Source organism: Rissa tridactyla, chromosome 3, assembly GCF_028500815.1.
Source record: "Rissa tridactyla isolate bRisTri1 chromosome 3, bRisTri1.patW.cur.20221130, whole genome shotgun sequence".
In the NCBI taxonomy this organism is placed as follows: Eukaryota; Metazoa; Chordata; class Aves; order Charadriiformes; family Laridae; genus Rissa; species Rissa tridactyla.
This window is the reverse complement of record NC_071468.1, coordinates 119,359,545-119,378,593: the sequence shown is the minus strand read 5'-3', so window position 1 is coordinate 119,378,593 and position 19,049 is coordinate 119,359,545. Positions and strand designations below refer to the sequence as shown.

Here is a 19,049-nt window from a genome sequence, read left to right as displayed (position 1 = left end):
GCGGGTCCCCAGACACACAGCATATTTACATCTCACTTCCAGCTCAACCATCAGGGCTGGCAAAACCTCATGCTGGGTCATTGGGGTACCTGCGGCACAGAGCTGGCAATGAAGTGTGGAAACCCTCCTCTTCCCAGGAGTCGGCAGCATCCTGCACCACGCTCAAGCTGCGAGGGTGCAGGGATGTGTACGGCAGTGCACCACTTCGGGCAGAAATTTGAGCACATCCTGGCAACAACCAACACATCCAACACAAACAACCCTCCAACACATCCCATCCCTTCTGCGGGGGAACGAAGGCACTGAACAGCATCATCTCCAGACCATCAGTATAACGCCTATGGAGGCTAACTCCAGTTAATGTTTATGAGGGGTTTTAACCTGCCCACTTGCTTTCAGGCTTTTACTGCCAGCCCAGTCTGAATTTCCACTGTTCATTGGCACAAACGTTACCGGAGAGAGGAGCACTGAATGTCTCCAAGCCCATTTACCCTCCACCTCACAAGGTACAGGGGTGGGTCCTGTATAAACAGGTTTTTTTGTTTGAGGGCGCCTGACAAAGCGGAGCCTGACCTTTCCCCTTCGGGGGAACAGCAGGCTTCAATTAAACATCGCTGAGGGTTGGGGCTATTTTCCCCTCTTGCGGGTCAGGGTGATGCTTGAACTCTCCTTGCCTCAGCTCTCCCACCCACCCCATCAATCTCCCCTCGGCCCTGCCCGACAGCTGGGGCCACGGTGATTTATAATGGCCTCCCCCACAGCTGCATCTCCTCTGGGACTTTCCCTGCCACTACTAAGCGCCTCCCCTCGCTGGGCTGCCTGGCACTGGGTCCCCTTCCAGCAGCAGAACCTAGACCCTTTGCAGGAGGAGGAGGAGGAGGAGGACACTTTGCCAGATTAACGTTTTCCACACTAAATTCTACTTCCAGCACATGGTGCGCTCTTAGGAAGACATTAGTTTGGAACCGAGTGGTATGTATAGTGTTGGTTTTGACCAACAAATAATGTAAATAGGACTCAAGATGGGGGTTGAGAAACTAGAGCCCCTGTTACTCTGTGGTAAAGGAGAATGGTCCAGCTATGTTTAGCTGGAGCTACTCTCAGGTTGAATACAGATTATTATCACCGCAGCATTGTACACTTGCTGAAGATGCAGCCCATTGAGCTTTCATAACACCAAACACACTAAACTACTACAAAAAAGTTCCTCCTTTCCCTTCGGCCAGGAGATACAGAGTGCAGACTGGCTCCGTCCCAGTTACAAGCACATTTTTCAATAAGGCTTCTTATCGTAAATACACTTTTCATTATTTCACGGCCAGCTGAAGTCTGGCTACTATTCTGGACACTGCTTTAAAGACTAAGAGCTTTTATCAGACTGTTCCAAGCTTGGGCACTCATCAGAAGAGCTGCCGCAATGGCCCAGAGCCCAGGACAAGCCTTTGCCTGCACTGGATGCTCACTAAAAGAAAATAGCACCAGGGTGCTGCCAGGTAAGGTGGCCAGAGTGTGCAACTGGATTTCCTCAACTCTCGTTTTAGGCAATACAGCCAAGCTTGGCAAACCCTGCTCATTGTTTCCTGGAAAAATGTTGGCGTGGGTAGGTGAGAGAGGTAAGGAATGAGTGTTTTTGTTGAGCATGGAGCAAATCGGAAAGGAGGAGGACTATACCCAACTTCTTCCCGCTTACCTCTGGGGTATCTCTTGAGCCACAACCCTGCAGAGGGACTCAGGATGGGAAGTGTCTCTGTGTGCTGATGCATCGGTGTGTGCTGGTGCCGAGCGCGCTAAAGATGCACAGAAATGAAAGGAGACGGAGTCTTCTCTGTGAAAGCAAAAAAATATTTTGGCCAAGCCAAAATATAGGTGTTCCTATCTCAGAGGTCACTCTTGAAGGCTGCAATTTAATTTTTTTCTCTATTTTTTAGCTCCCAAACCACTATTTCTTGCCTACTTCAGTGGGGATGAAAGGACTGATCCCAGAAAATGAGGAGCTGAGCCCAAACAAAGTGTTACGCTGAAAGAACCTACAATCTCATCCCAAAAAACAAGTATCGGGATTTCGGAATCCTAAGTCTTACGTATTTGTGGATAAGCGGACACCACAAACACAACCTTCCCTACAGAACAAAGATATTTAAATTATCAGCCCCTTCCAAAAGAATGAGATGTCAGGATTGTTTCTTCTTGCTGAGCCACTGCACATACAAGCACAGCAATATACTGCCAGTGCCTCATTACCTTTTGCTGGAGGCCTGTCTCTTACTGCCAAAAACTGTCCAAGAAAGCCCCAAAAAAACACAGCAGGCCTGGATGAATCCCACAGGCCGGCACTCAACTGAGACATCACATAAACAGGTTTTTAGCTCTGAGAAATCACGTGCCGCCTCTTGCTTCAGCTTTTGTTCTTCAAAGCTACTATTGGCTCTCCTGCCTTCCAATTTAGTGGATCCACTATGCCAGGCCATCTGGCACATCAAAATTTATCTTCAGATTTCATTATCCAACCCACTGACCCCAGTGTTTCCTCCCATTGACTAATGAGATTAGCCCATCACCTCCTAATTGCAGCGTTTATACCTAGTCTGTTTTACAACGCCCAAGAAAACAAATCCCCAGGTTGTTTCAGAGTGAATGAATGTCATTCTTCTCCTAGAACAAGCACAGCATTTATAAGAACAGGAGATGGCACATACATCAAAACAACAAATGAGTGCCCTTAGGCTGGAAAGTGAAAAATAGAAAATACAAACACAAATGCACCAATGTCAAACTACTGAGGCCAGTCTCCTCGCCCCTTGGGCTTGTTCAGCTCTATCAGAGCTGCACAAGGAGTATTACCTAGCACCCCCCATAGTAAGGGAGCAACTGCAAGGCTAGGAATCCACTACACAGACATCATTTGTAAGGACACTACGAGAGGATATTATTCCAGTTCCATACCTCACCACCCTAATTAATAGGACATTTCCTGCAAAAAAATGCCTTAAAGAGACAGAGGGAACGAGTTCCAGAACCACCTTATATCCATTTCGTATCAGCAAAGCACCAAGAACTCAAGAAGGCATAGGAGATGGTCAGGATGTCAGCTTTACTGTTCTCCACTTCTGTGATTTTGAGCAGGATCCATCTAGTCAATCCCAGTCATGGGATGCCTCTGATCTCTAGATGTAATGAAAGTCAGATGAGGGACCTAAAGGAACAGCTTAGGTGAGATGAACGTATCTTTGGTACAGTTAAGGAAAACTGAATCCCATTGCTGACAGCACAATCTGTGCCTCAGTTTCTCCATCTGCAAAATAATGCTATTGGTGTTTATCCTCTATGGTAAATGCCTGTACAGCCATGAACAATCAATGCTATATAACTGTGAATTACTCCTGATAGATTTATTGAGTGTGCTTGAACATGTTACTTGGAGACCTGCTGGAAATTCAGAACTAGAGAGAGGAAACATTACGGCTTTCAAGTAACGCTAGAAAATTTAGAGCTATCACAAACAAAAAGCACCTGGCCTGCCTTGCCTTGGAGGCAAACCAAGCCTCGAAGGTGTTTACCTGTAGCTTTACCCAGAGCGGTCCCAAAAGCATCATTAGAAACATCAATAAGGATTTATCACTGAAGCACTAGCATGAACAAGCCATCAGAGTAAGCAAAAAAACAGCCTTCACCAGAGCACTCAAAACACACCAAGCTCTGCTTGTGCCTGGGCATCAGGAGGGCTGGATGCTCCCCTCACATGGCCAGGCAAGACTCAGATGGAGAACCGCCTAGGAGAGTAAATTTCCACCTCTGTCCACCAATTTCCTGCATGCTCAATATCTGTCTACATACACCATCAGATGGACATTTCCCTGCTTCTCTCCACCACATTTTTGTGATAAGCGTGCCTTCCACATGCTTAATGTCTAAGAAAACTTCTTACCCTCACTGCACATCCCGCAGGGGCTGGAGCACAGCTGAGCTCTCTTATCACATGAGCCAGGCACCTTTTACATGACAGCTTCTCTGCAATCCAAATCAGGTTCATTGTCACCAACGGAAAAAGCTCTAAATGAAAAGTTATTGCCCCTTGATAGCCTCTCCTTCCAGAGCAGAAAAGGGTGTTGACGTCACTCTTGCCCCAACACCACCAGGCCAAGTGTTCAGGGAATAGCCTGATCTCCCTCCACATCCGTCAATGCTGCCATTAAGCCAAGGACATACAGCCAGGATGGAGGTAGCTCTAATTTCCTCCGGAAAACTATTCTAGAAAATGGGCCAGAAAGGCCCTGAAACAAGGGATCAAGCATCTAGCCAGTCTCCCTCCCCATCCAGCACTTTGTAGCTTGGGCTGCTTTGTCCAGTAGACACAGAAATGCAGCTCTGTACTAATCCCCCAACACTAACAAGGCCGAGAGAGGCTTTAAAAGGCAATTCTGCATCAAACAGGCAGAGATACTAGGGTAATATCTCACTCAGGGTACTAACAGCATCCTGCAGCCCTCACTAACCCCACAGCAGAAAAGTAGTTTTCAACCAGCAGAAGACTTTTGCACAAAGGGACAGGTCTGAGTTTAAAGACAATTCTGAAATCTCTTACGATGAAGGTGGGTTTGGCCCTTTATAAGACAGCATGTAAAGTCTGGACCAAGCAAATTTTGGTTGCTAGCAACTTGCTGAAGCAGCGTCTCGCCAAAAGCATCTGCTGGCAAACTTCACAGATGTAGGTAAACCCTCTGTATGCCCCTTTTGAACTTACACCGATGCTTTGGACTGCTGAAGTGCACATAAAGGCATCCTTTCCACTAGTTCATCTAACTAGTCACAGACAGAATCAAGTAAAAACACTCATTTGAAAGCAGCAGATAGACAGGACTATCTGCTAACCATCCGCTTGGAGTTATCTACCTGCTTCAGGAGACCTTTCAGTATCAGAAATTCTTCAGAGAGGCAGCACTATTAATGGGGCAGTACACCTACCCGTCAACTTCCCAGCCCCAAAGCTATTTAGAAGTCACCACAATCCAGGTAACTGTGGGATCTGGGCTCCAAAAAAAACACAGCAAGGAATCAAGCTACAGTAAAAGACACGCGGAGACACTCAGGAAACACGCAATCGAAAGGGACAGGCAGGGAAAGAGGGGCTGAGTCCCGCGGACCCCAGGCTCTTGCAGTGAGCTTTGGGGCTCCCTAGGCAGGGACACACAGGAGGTCTGTGACAGTCTCTGTAATCACGGGCTCCCCCCACGCTTGAGCCAGGACTGGGGCAGCAGCCTCAGCCTTCGGGTGACCCAAGGGTTGTGCCTCCAATTGGCCGGACGATATTTTACTTCCCTCAACGGGATTTCCTTCCCACGTGCCTCATTCTCCCCCATGCGCATAAAGGATGGCAGCCTCTGAAAAGGCACTGAGAGAAATTCAGGGGGAGAGTTAGTTATTATTTTTGACAGTGCTTAAACAACGTACGAAAAGGGTTTCTTTGTTGCTTTCTATTTCCCCTCCCTCGAGAAACAGAAGACAATGTCCCATCCAATGCCTGCCTGACAGAGCAACAGAGGCTGGCTCTGCCTCAGCACTGCAGAAGTTGTGCTTTTGGGGGACTATTGTTTTTATTTCAGGAGGGAAAAAAGGAAATGAGCAATCCCAGAAGGAAAGGGTCTGAATGCTTGCTCAGGCTGCGCCCTGAAGAAAAGAGATTGCCATTGTCAAAGGGTGTTTCATTGTTCTGATCTTTCTGAAAAACCTTAAAAAAATATCTAGAAATGTAACCAGAGCAGAAAACAGGTCTGATTCTTCAGCTGCCTGTCTGCAGCCTGGCTGGTGAGAGAGAATCTATAGATTAGCAGTGTTAGTTACCCTGGTTAGCCCTCATTCTTGCTAATTACATTTTATTTACAAAAAACACTTCATATCCATTGGGAGCGGGCATAAAGGGAAGGCAACTCTCCCTCATGTGAATAGCCCCAATGCTTTAAATTGAATTACTCACCAAGTCAGGGCTCCTCACCACTTAAGCATTAGCCTCCAGGCTAATCAATAGCAACAAATTACTGCAACAACTGGCTAGGCTCATTCTTTCATTAGTGCCACTTTCAAACACTGCTCACAGTCTGCCCTCCCTGCCAGATTGCTTCAAGCACAAAATTCCAGCCAGGAGTCAAGCTCCAGACAGTACTTCCAAGATCCCTCACAGATTTAGGACACAGGAGAGGTGCAAGGGCACAAGGATTTCCTTAAGGATCACAAAATGGCTTTTAACCCAGGAAGTGATGGGATTTACCTCTCTTAGCATCCTTTGCGTGACTCCATCTCATGGCAGCAGCTGGAATTAGCCAGGGCTGTACCTGTAATCTCCCAGAGCTGACGGCCCTCAGAAAGAGGAAAAACTGCAGATAATACAAATAAGTAGATAGGGCAGACCCCAAAAGCTGAATGTGAGGATGCAAAGGGAAGAAAGCAACCAACAGACAACAGCAGCACGTACAACACCGGCACTGAGCTAGAGCCAACATGGGCACACACATGAGCGTCTCCAGAAGCAGCACCTCCCCGGCTCAGCACTGCTCCTGAGCCACATTTCCCGAGGCACAGTCACGCTGCTCCCTTGCTGGCACCGGTGTGCACAGAGATGGCTGAAGACTCTCACTCCCAACCGCTTGGCAGAGCAGCTTGGACAGCCCATGCGCAACCCATCAAGAGCCGACAACCATCACCAAGACAGACAGACAGAACCAGCACAGGGAAAAGGTTTGTCTTTCTTTTCGTTCAGAAGGAGCTCCCTGTGTCCAGACATTGGAGAGGTTGGTTTACATAAGTCTGGAAAATAATGCTGAGAGGCAGAAGAGGATCGTCTTCTGTCTCACTGGTCGGAGCAGTGAAGAGTGGCCCCTAATCTCCAAAACTCTGCAACACGCATCTTAATCAGTCTTGTACTCCAATGATTTAGGTCAAGGGAAACATTTAAAAATCATTTTATCATTCATATTATGATATCACAGGGGCCAATTGACTTCCTTTTGACCCCCCAGCAGGCTTTTCTTGAGCAGAAACAATCACCACCAGCGCCACCACACAGATGTATAAGCGATGGGAAAACACAGAGGAGGCTGGAGTGAACGAAAGGCACTTCAGGCCCGCTGGGGTCAGAATGCGCATCTGTACGGTAGGTTGGACTCTTCGCTAATCCAGCTCTGCTTCTAATGAGATTGGTTCCCATTACAGCAAAAGGACATCCATGGCTTAATTTGCGAAGGGGACCATTGTCACGCAGCTTAGGGCAGCAAGATAATCTTATCAGTTTGAACTTGAACCCTGCCCTCCAATTATATGGACAATGTTCAAGAAAAGAGAGATAAAGTGATCTTCATTTATCCAGCAAGAAAAATGGGTTGCCTAACATCAAGCATTCAGCTTCCTGCAGCTGCTGATAGACCTTCACAGTCCAGCCACTGGCTGTACCGTTGCCAAAATGTCCTAACCACTACCTGGGCACGCTAACTCTGAACCAAATCCAAGCCAAATGGCACCAACTGCATTTACAGTGCACCTTACTGGTACAGCAGAGCCTCTACTCTTGCAGTATAGCCGAAGTGAAAGCCTGAGGCCGTCAGCAAAAGACAAGCAAACCCAAAGGGTAGGAAGAATCAGAAAATTTTTTTCACCCCTCCTTGCTGAACCCCCGTCTCTGCCTGCCTATTCAATCCATCAGCTCCTCTTGGCTGCTACAGAAGAGCGACTATCCTCTTCTGGGAGTTCTGCGTCCCACACAACACAGCTAAAACAAAGAACATTTTGGCAAGTAACAGCCAGGCTTCATCTATTCTTTTTTCTATACAATTCATTCCATCAAAGTTGTTTAGCCGAACAAAAACCAGTGCTATCCTTTATTGTGAGGCTAACAATAAACTAACATGTGAGCACAGCGTGGGTCACAGATGTGTGCGCTTCATCATCAACTGTGGAGCCATTTCCCTGCTCAACTCACTTTTATAAAGCTTTAACCTCTTTGAGCTGGAATTCAGCTTGAGCACATAAACCAGGAAGCAAACAGTGTTAACACAACAGAAGCAGCCCCTGTACAAAAGATACACGAAGAGACGGACGTGCTTTGGAAACAGTCAGATCAACAACCTCCGTTTCCAAGGGGTTACCCACACAATAAAAATCTAGAGAGAAACTAAACTGGAGAAATCCCAGGGGCTCTATTTTTAGCGATATCACTTGCACCAGCGGATCTCTATTTGTGCCTTTGAATAGACACGTTTACTTTTTTTTTTTCCCCCTCCTATGAAGGTGCTGAAACAAACAAAAATTTGGAGGGGCAATGTCTTCAAAACTCATTTTTCAAGATCTCTTGGAATACGTTCCAAGGACTGACCCCAAATTTGTAACCCAATTTTAAGCACTCTTATCTCAACCCAAATAAAGTATACCCTCAAAGCATGACTGCTCTAAGAAAAAAAAACTAAGCAAAACCAGATCCTTCTTACAACTGCACTTTATGGACTCAGATCATATCTGCCAAGTGAAAGCTTGCTATCATGTCCACTTCTAGCTCATATTACGTATAAAATACAGGTGTAATGTTGCCCTTTCCTTGGCGTACTGGAGTTGATTTTCTTCGTAGCAGCTCGTACAGTGCTGTGCTTTGGATCTGTGACCAAAACAGTACCGATAACGTAGTAATGTTTTAGCTATTGCTGAGCAGTGGTTGCACGGCATCAACGCTTTCTCTGTTTCTCACTCTGCCCCCCCAGTGAATAGATTGAAGGGTGCGCAAGAGGTTGGGAAAGGACCGAACCAGGCAGATGACCCCAACTATCAAAAGAGATATTCCCTGCCATATCACGTCACATTCAGGAGTGGAGTGGGATTTAGGCAAGTCAGACATCTTTTGCTTGGGAACTGGCTGGGCATTGCTCTGCCTGCGGGAGGTGGTGAGCGATTGCCTTTGCATCACTTACTTTGTTTTCTTTCTTTTTTTCTTCCACTTCTCCTTCACTTACAAAACTATTTTTACCTGGACCCATGAGTTTTCTTGCTTTTACTCTTCCTTTCCTCTTCCCGTGTCCTACTGGGGGCGGGAAGGGGAAGCGAGCAAGTGGCTGTGTGATGCTTAGCTGCCTCCAGGGGTTAACCCACAACACTTCGTTACATGCACTTGACTTTTTGCAACTGTAATGCTCATTTTATCCCATGCAGCCCATTTGCATATATGCATTACAGTATTGAAGTACCAAATATTTCTTCCTGTCTATCACAACTTGAGAGGATGGGCAAGGGGCTGCTCCTGGAGAAAAAGATACTCACTCTGAAAATATCTGAAATATTGGGCAGTTAGAGCCCCTGATGCTAATCTCTCTGCCCTGGATCCTCATCTGTGCAATGCAGGTAACACTCCAGACTCTCCTTCCAGAAAGGTAAGTATATCCCTGTTTGTAGAACACTCAAAACAAGCAGAATAGGCTTTAAATAACACATGGAAAATAAAGCCCTAGGATGCTAATGGACCAGAAGGATAAAGAAAACAATTGTGAGGCAGCTGTTTCGTGCACTGGTCAATACAGGAGTCCCAAGGAGATGGAGAAAAAGTCGTATGTTCTCATTAAAGAGCAACTCATAACATAAAAAAACAAAGGGCTGGATTCAAGTAGTTAAAACTACCTTAATTTTAACATTTCTTAACTTCCAAATATTTGATTTGCAATCTCAGTGGTGTTTTTTTGAATGTTCTGCACAAAACCTAAACTTTTTCAAAACCAAAGGGCAGAATTTTGTCCCATAGCATCTTATGGGCATCACCAGGGCCACGGCAGCACTGCACTGACAGGCCCCACCCAGACCACAGAGACAAGAGATTTCCCAAAGACTGAGGCCCAAAACTGAACATAATCCAGCTACGGCAGCTCAAGTTACCACCTGTCAGTCTAACTGCACTAAGTGTCCACACTCTTGGCCCAACACAGCTTTAAGAAAACGCGCGAGCCAAAAGCCTTTGCAAAATACAGCAAAGATGGGAAATGAATGCCAGGAATAGAACCTGCCATAGAGCAACCTTAATATCAATGCAGAGGAGCAAGCAAGAAAGGATCATGGCTGAGCCCACAGGTCCTAGGCACAGGATGCAGGTCACCTCGGCCCACAGAGTGGTACAAAAATCACAGGGGAAAGAAATCAGGAGAAAATCCCTCCGCTGCTGTGTTTGTTTTTATATTTACGTGTTGCAGTAACAGCCCATTTTAAAGCCTCGAGGCCAATACAACACATGTTGATAATATCGTAGCAGCGAAACCACAGGCATCTGATAGCAGATGAAAATAAAACACCACCGTCACATAGGGGGTCTCAGAGTAGGTGGTCTGAATGGTCCCCTTTCGACAAGCAGCACCAGCAGGTAGCCAGTCTATCGAGGATTTAGTATAACTTACCTGAAGACAGCCCTCTCTCGTACCCTGAGAATTCTGGCGCTTTTATGGGCTGCTGGAGGAGTGGCAAGTGTCTCTGCTGGCAACTAGTGTGTTGATAGCAGGTCAAGAGATGACACAAAAAAGTACATAGAAGTTCTTTGATTGTAGGTGGCTGATAAAACTTACTGCACACCTCTAGGCCTTTTTCCCTTAATGTAACATTAAAAAAAGGAATTTTTTTTTTTTTTTTTTTTTTCCATCTTTCTCCTTCTGTTGTTAAGGTGGATGTGACCTCCCCTGCCTACCACAGCTAAAGTGCTTGGACAACATCTACTGCAATTTCTTTAGCAATATGCTGTGTCCATCTGTTAATTCAAATACACTTTGGAAACCTGACTACTTGGAGACTTTGCCCGAACTGCAGGTCCCGCACACACCGCTCCATCTTTCATGCAAGGATCCAGATGGATCCAAGAGTTATTGTTGTATAGCAAGCCTTAACATCCAAAAGAGCCGCATCAAGACTGATACCACAGCGTCTACCAACATGGTTCAAGAGCACATGGTATATTTGAAGAGACTCAGCCTAGATTCTTTTTACTGTGCGACTCAGAACTGCCAAACCGTCGTTGTCTCTCTGACATGAAAAGACACGCACTAGGTTCCAGGCAACCGAGCATTAAGCATCCCCGAAAGAGCAGACATACATACTTTAATTACTAGGAATGAGCTCATATCCTCAGTTAGTGAGCTGAGCCAGGCATACTCGGGTCAGCCCAAACCCAGACTGAGAGACACAACTCACCGTCTTTCCTCAGGCAAAAGTTGCAGCTATGTAAGTAAGTAAATAAATAAATAAAAATAATAACAACAGCAATAATAATAGGTAACCCAAGCAATTCTCTTAAACATGTTCACAATTATTACTTCTATATCAGATTTAATCAGCAAGAAGATGAGTTGGGATTAACTTCTGCGCATCCTGCAAAGCTGTTGGCAAGTCAGCAAAGTTGCCTCCCAGCTGAGCGGAATTTGGCCCTTGCCTGTCTCTTGGAAGGAGCACAAAAATCCCAGACAACAGCAGTAACCAGATCAGTGAGGCACAGCACCGGCAAGGACACAAGGAACCTCGTAGTATTGCACCAAACCAACCTGACCAGAAATCCTCTAAACTACTTTGAGCAGCATATTGGGTCTGTTCCCGCAGACAGCCACATACCTTTCATGGGACAGAAACAGACTGAATCTCTGAAGGTCTTGGGTATCTGGATAAAAAGGAATGACAAGAGCACACACAAAAAAAAAAAAAAAGAGGAGTAGTCGCTTCAAATGGTCCCCCACAGGGACTGGGATTGCTCTCTTGGAACAGAAAACAGAAAGTTCAATCCCCACATGCACAAACGTGCCAAGCAGAAGCAGCCAATCTCAAATAAGACGTGTAAACAGTCCTGGTGTCGGCCGCCTAAATCACTGCACACGCACCTAAACACAGCACAGCCCAATTACCAGTTCTGAACACCAAGCATTTTGGGAGATCGGGCCATGTTTAAATTAGCATCAACAAAGAGATCAACAAAAGTGCCAAGTGTAAATACATAGTTTTTCTCCCCCTGCGGAGACTAAGCTTATGCTGCTCACCCACCCCCACCCCATCTTGAATTACGATTTTAGCTTCTAACTCTCTCGGTTGAGAAAGGATAAAGTTCCAACTTTTTTTTTTTTAATTGACCAAACTATTTGTGTTATATAAAATCTGCTCTCACAGTCTTAAACTGGGGAAAAAAGTTTTACCTGAGGACATAAACAGTTGCTTTCTTTAACTCCGCAGCATTTGTATCCCTAACAACACACAGACATAGGAAGAATGCTGCAAGGATATTTTCCTCAAATAGACTGTGCATCTAGTGAGAACTGATAAACTGGGATACTTTGAAGTGATTACCACAGTGGATTTGTTTTGTTTGTTTGTTTTGATAATAATGCTAATTAAATAAAGTGTTCCTGGTACTGACAAAAGTTTGCATCGGTGGATCAGTTTCTGGGCTGCTGCAATTAGTAGATACTATATAAACATTGCCAATCATCACACAGACATCGAGATCCCTGGGGTCTCTTGGCTCTCGCTGACAGCTCTGATGGCTAAAACAGTGGATTTCCACGTGCATACATGTGGCTCTTGAGCTTGAAGGCACTGCCGATATGAGGTTTCACACAGACCCTTCACAAGGCATCCTGACACCCACAGCAACCCCATCCCTCCATCCACCCCTCCCTCCCTCCCCGATGGTGCCTCCTTTCCTGGTACTGCAAATCCAGACCTGCAGCTGGTTTTTCACAGCAGTAACAGCAGCGCCGCTGGTCACAGCCCAGGACCACAAACACAGGGAATTGGAAACACGTGTTTCTCTTCCCGAAGCTCAGTTTGGTCCCCTCTGCTGTCAGTAAAAGTAAACTCTGAACATTTTAAGAGTCAGCAAGCACCGAGTCCTCTCTCAAAGCATTATCATCACAACTGTTGGGAAATCCACCATGTTTTCTGGAGCAAACCTCAGGACAGGAGTCCACAGATATTGTACCTTTGCTTAACGTGGTATATTGATGCCCACAAAGCTGCATCCCTGCTGACAAGCCAGAACAACTCTCTAAGGCACCAAAATAGCTCCAGCTTCTGCACTTCTCCTCCTCCTGCTCTCCCAAATGCAGCAGAAATGGTACGTGACACCCCCCAGTAATTTCTTCCTCCAACACCTCTCAGCTCTCTGAGGTCTTTAGGCTGCTTCCCACTGACAGACATACGTGACACAAACCCAAATTCAGCTTCCCCTTGTGAGAACTGCTCAGCCATGGCTGACAGACCCAGCCATCTCCTTCAGCTCCCCAGACCCATCCCCTGCAGCCCACCACGCAACCACATCTCCAGAACATTACCAGAAGAGGCCAAAACTAGTCTTTGATGAGGTTTTGGACTTTATCACCTCTGCAAAAGAGAATTTCTCCACCCCAGCACCAACCTCCCTCGGTAAGCCAAACTGCAGCCCACACAGCTGTGATGGATGGGTTGGCACACATGACCTCCAGCTGAGGAGGAAAACGTTGCCTGGGGCAAGGACCTCTTCAAGCAGCAGCCTGAGGTCCATCCAACCTCACCACTCAGAGCCCTTCACCAAGAGAAGATATGGAGCTGGTCTGGGTTTGGCTAAATCTTTAAATGAAGTCTAAAGCATGTCTGTTTCCGCCTGGGGTCAAAAGCACAAACCTCACTGGAAAAGAAATTGTATTTGCCTTTCTCTTAAAAATCCCCTTTTCGCAGCCTGCAGCTTTCAGCACATGGAAATCCGGGACCTCCCTTGACAGCACCGACCCATTCAGGACTCCAAAACCAATATCAAAGTCCGACTAAAGCCATTGAGAAGCTGTTAGCATGTAGATTTTGGTGATAATTTGGCGATAATTTGGTGAATGGACTTGTCAAACAAATTGCCTTTATTATGGACTGATTAAATGCAATCAGGGAGAAGTGCCTTTCCCCTCCCAACTCCAGCCCTCATCAGCTCAAATAAACAGACTGAGCCAATTAGCAGGGAGGTGGCAAAAGCAGCTTTCACTTGAAACCTGCCATTCTCGGAGGAGGGGGGGGGGAAATCAACCTCAACAACAACAACAACAAAATCTTTGTGCTTTCAAAGCCAGGAATAGCCTCCAGGGAGAGGTCCCGAAAGCTACCCAGGGCTCACCTGCAGGGTGTGGATGGGAGTTATCAGTATATATCTGGCTCGATGCCGGATCGGCTCCCTTAAGCAACGTGCTGCTCGCATCCAGCTTGTGCCAAATATAATGCAAAGAACATAAATATTAAAGCAGGCCCAGGGGGGAGTAGCACTACTGGGACTGTTATTCCTACAGCTTTATGTCCTGCAGCTGGGTTCTCCTATGTCAGAAAAGGCATGAGCTCCCATCAAAGCTGCTTCCATGCCTAGAAACCTAAGTTTTTGGCTTAGGTCCCTGCAGTGGATTCTCTGATGTCTGCAAATGCTTGAAAACACAGCACAGCCTTTCCTGCGCTGTGGCAGTAGTGGAGAGATCTGTCTCCCTAACATGAAACTTGTAGCAATTGCGTGGATTTGATGCCACTACCTTTCTCTCCAACATGCCTGAAATTAGCTAATGAATGGGAAAGTTACCGAGGAGAATTGGAGCACGGCATCATAATTACATAAGCCTAATTGCCTGCAGGTATGCAGCTGGAAATTAAATGGTCACCTTGGCTGGCAGTGGGTAGAGCAGAATTCAACATGTGTTTGCATGAACTGGCTGCAGAGTCAGGAATCCCATGGCTGGAGCTAGACAGCACACAGGATACGAGCAATAGTTGTTGACTAAGCTTTCCACTAAGCTTTCAATGTCCGCATTTTAAATTAGCACCAAAGACTGATGTTGGCCCCATTTTCACTAATCTAGTCCCTCTAAGGAGCGTGCTCTGTGCGCTGCACAAGAATCACTGCCTCCCAGAGCCCATGCAGAGGAGCTACGGCATAGCTTCCCTCTGGCAGCACAAGCCATTGCTTTGTCTTGGACTCCCACCACAGACAGAAAAGGGCTAAAACGGAGGTGGATGGTTGAAATCCCTTCAACCAGAAGGGATTTCGGAGCGTTCATTGTCAGGACTGAGATTAGGATTAAGGGTTTATAGTTAATGCACAGAGACTCAAAAGACCAGCCTCTTACCCCACACCTCACCACAGTCTTCAAGTGTCACCTTGAACATAAGGGCTATGTGACACATCATGACACTAGGTCCAGAGCCTTCAAACAGTCCTGAGCACAAGAACCGATCACAGAATGAGATTAGATCAAGAGCCCATACTACAAGCAGCCACAGAGAAAAAGCCCAGGCCTTCTTAAGTGGCTGCAAAGTGCCTGATAACTCCGCTCTCTCCCCAGGGACCTGCTTCCTACCCCCACACCCTCCTGCAAACACCAATGTTTAAAGAACTATTAAAGAAAACAACTTCAAAACTCTTCACATAGTTCAAATACTTCACTTAAAAGGAATTTTAATTCTTACATCTCAGATTGCACCAGTCCCCAGCAGGACACGCACTTGTCATGTTCACGTTGTGGCATTTGAGCTGTTCAAACAGGAGGGATGGAACCGCAGCGTGAGACCACGTGCTCAGAGGCCTGGGAGCCGAGACGATGGAGATCCCCACCAGCTCTACCTGTGCTTTCCATGAGCGACTCAATTCACCATACCTCTGCTTACCCTCTCAGGGTGCCTTCTCATGACACACGTAGAAAAGAAATCTTCCTGCAGCCAAGAGACACACACCTTGAAGACCCAGCCAGTGGGAGAGTACTGGGAGCAGTGGGACGTGGGTGGGTGTGCAGTTCTTGGTAATTCTTTCCTCCAGTCCTGACGCATAGTTGCAGTGGGTGAGTCAGGTCAGTGCTGCTTGTCATCTGCTCAGAGCTCAAGACTGGACAGCCCTAAGCTGTTTCTTTCCAGGGCTGGATCTATGCGTTCGGTCTGGCCCATCACGAAAAGGCCAGGACCCACCACTAACAGCAGCACCTCCCTGGCAGCGCTGAGTCAGACTAAGCTGAGAAGCCAGAGAAACTTCGTTGCTAAACAAGGTCTACAGGACTGAGTTTAAAAAAAGCATTCTCCTCCAAAGAGCATCAGCTCCTCTGTCTGGATAGTACTGCTGTTTGCAACCTGGAAAAGCCCTTCCATCCCAGTGAGAGGTGTCATCTCCCTCCAGCACATGGGCAGCAGTCGACCTGTTGCAGAAACCTCCCATGGGATCACAGCAAGCCTTGCATTCCTTAACACCAATACTCAATACAAATCCATTCAACTCCTTGGGATGCAGACAATTCATGTTTTGGATGCACTACCTCTAGCTGGGATGGCATACATAAGGTTATAAAGCCTCCCCAAAGATGTTCACCTGCTCAGTTCCAGCCATGCCCGAGAAGAACCCAGAACACCCCAAAGTACAGAAAAAGTATGTAACTGGCCAGAAACCATTACAGTCAAATTATGTTAAAAGGCTATCTCCCTTTCCATTCCTCATGCCAGCTGACAATTCATATATAGGGGTAAGAGTAACAAACAAGGAGCTCCATCAGGTAGGAAGAGTTATCTGGGCCACTCCTCCTTCACAGAGGCACATGGTGTGTGCCCCCAGGCGTTGGAGGGAGACAGATGGGGTCCTTGCAAAATGTTTTGGGGAAGCATAAGGTGCGATTTGGGAAATGCTATACTTGTTCCTGACCCCTTTCATCTCGTGGCTACCCAGCTCCTGAACTTACAAAACTGTATTCGAGTTGCTACACACTGGGTACAGCCCTTTCCTGCAGCAAACCATGTTTCCTGTCCCGCAAGGTACAGTCAGTCCAACAAGACTGGGGACATTTGCCAAGCTTGCTATGACAAAACATAGCTTGGATCTGGGGGAAGATTTCAACAGTTGTGGAAACACACAGGAGGTTATGCTGTTGGGATTACAGACCCTGCTTCAGAGTACAGCCCTGCCATACACATACACAGGGTTTTACGCCACTCCTCCCAAAATGTGACAGTACAGCTGGATGTCGCAGAAACCATGATTTTGTTATCAGCAACCTTCTTATCCCAGTTTTTTAAATGGATAGATTCTGCCCACCCTTGCCAGCATCACCAAAGCCTTCTGAATTTGCTTCCATTGCTCTGGCTATGTTGCACACACACGGTATGAAATACACGTACTCTGTGACACTTTTGCACATTTTAATGCTTAGCAATTTGGCCTGGCTGAGACAAACTTTACCTATATTTTAGAAGGACCAGTACTTTCCCCATTGCAGCTTTTGCTCCTGTCGTACCCACTCTACGCAGCCCTTCTGCGTCAACTTGCTTGCAAGGAGCAGCACAGAGGAAGCTCAATGGCAAGAAAGAGATAAAAACTCACTAGAAACAGGGAAATGCCTCAGTCCTTTCCATTCAGAGGCAGATCTGCCTTGAATGGCAGCCCCCAGGACTGACCTGCCTCCAAAGGAGACTGAATCACAAGCGAGTCAGCCCCCTTCAATTCGCATTAAGACTTTGAGCTACTGTATATATTCTGCCCCCCCTCCACCACAAGCTCCTCCTTTCTAACACAAATCTCTCACAGCACGCAGACACATGCACTCCCAGGCAGCAAGCAGCAGCGTCGTGACGTGTTGAAACTCAAGTCCGGTGAGATTCATCTCTTGCAAATGACACTTTTTCATTGGCAAACTATAATTGGCAGCTCTTATCCGCTACAAGAGTTTTGCAACACACGCCTAAAGAATATGCCAGACTAGTTCTTCACACTAAGACCCAAAATTAGAACCGATATCCCAAAAGCAAAGTGACCCTCACTAGGCATTCCAAAGCAAACTAATCAACCCTGCTCAACTGTAAAATGAGATCTGTTATATTTTCTCTGATCCACATGCACATCCGTCAAGAACAGAAGCAGAAAGGTAATTTTAAAGTGACTGATGTAGCTGTACATAGTTATAAAACTTACACGGGACTCCATACCTTCAAAGTGCTGTGTATTTACCTGCTGTGCACACCTCAAAATAAGTTGCTATAATTGCTTTTAAAGTCAGAAATTATTTACAAATGAGACATTTCTTCTCCTGCTTAAATAAACATAAGCTCTGAATATAATTAATTCTGTGCATGTAACACCTCCTTTATCTCAGCTCGGAGGACTTCTGCAACAATCAGGAGCTGTATGTTAAGAGGAGAGGAATCAGGCCCATTAAAAAGTAACCGGGTCTTGCTATGTTAGCTTTAATTTATATCTTAGACCTTCCCAGTCTCCCGTCCCAGCTCTTTTCAGCCCTCAGAGAAACACAGCACAAAAACTGCTACAAACTCACGCAAGTTAACACTCTTCCTTTCCTTGTTCCCAAAGTTATTCAGACTAACTCTGCCGAAACAGTTTTGCTAAGGGCTGTTGAAAGAGGCTTTTAACAAAGTCAGAATCCTCTTAACGGAAGATGCTTTCCATCGGCTTATTTTAAAAAGATTAAAATTACTCCCCACATAACCATCCCGGATCTGCTCCCATCCACTTTCCCTGAGCTGCTCCTGTAATCGGGGCTCCCACCCACAGGCAGCCGTCCAGCGCACGAATGGATCGCCGCTTCTCCCCTACCTGAGAAGTCTGCAGAAGTCTTAGCAAAGTTGCTGAAAGCTGTCAAGCACATGAGTCCTATGAGGAAGGCGGAGGCGGGAGACACATCTGGGCAGCGCATCCTTAAATATCCTCACGGCTTCTTCTCTGGCAGAGAAAAGGAAAGAGCTTTCTGTCCCAATCCAGTAGTCCTCATTGCCCGCGGAACGGCGTTAGTCCCATCGCGGGGAAGGATCAGGGCGAGCAGGGGGGAAGGAAAAGCACTGAGCGCGCACACACACTCGCACACACTCACACACACACACACACTCACACACACACACTCACACATCCCGGGGAGTGAATGGATCCCGGCTGAGCGGGGCTGGCGAATGAGACAGACCTACCTGAGCCTTGGCGGAGGTCCCAGGGTCCTAAAAGCCATCGCTTCGCCCCAAATCGCTGCCGACTGTCGCTGTGCAGCTGTCCAGCAGCAGCACTGCAAGCTGCCGGGGGTCGGGGG

At 46.7% G+C, this 19,049-nt stretch overlaps 1 protein-coding gene across 2 annotated transcripts in view; it reads right to left on the bottom strand.

Annotated features, from left to right (window-relative positions):
* Positions 1–18,692, bottom strand: part of EVA1A (eva-1 homolog A, regulator of programmed cell death) — a 216,130-nt gene extending 197,438 nt beyond the window's left edge. For both annotated transcript variants that reach the window (XM_054196263.1, XM_054196265.1), the window contains exon 1: positions 18,569–18,692. In XM_054196263.1, the coding sequence (XP_054052238.1) occupies positions 18,569–18,668 (100 nt within the window). In that variant the 5' untranslated portion in view covers positions 18,669–18,692. The remainder of the gene's footprint in view (positions 1–18,568) is intronic.
* Between the last annotated feature and the right edge of the window lie 357 nt (positions 18,693–19,049).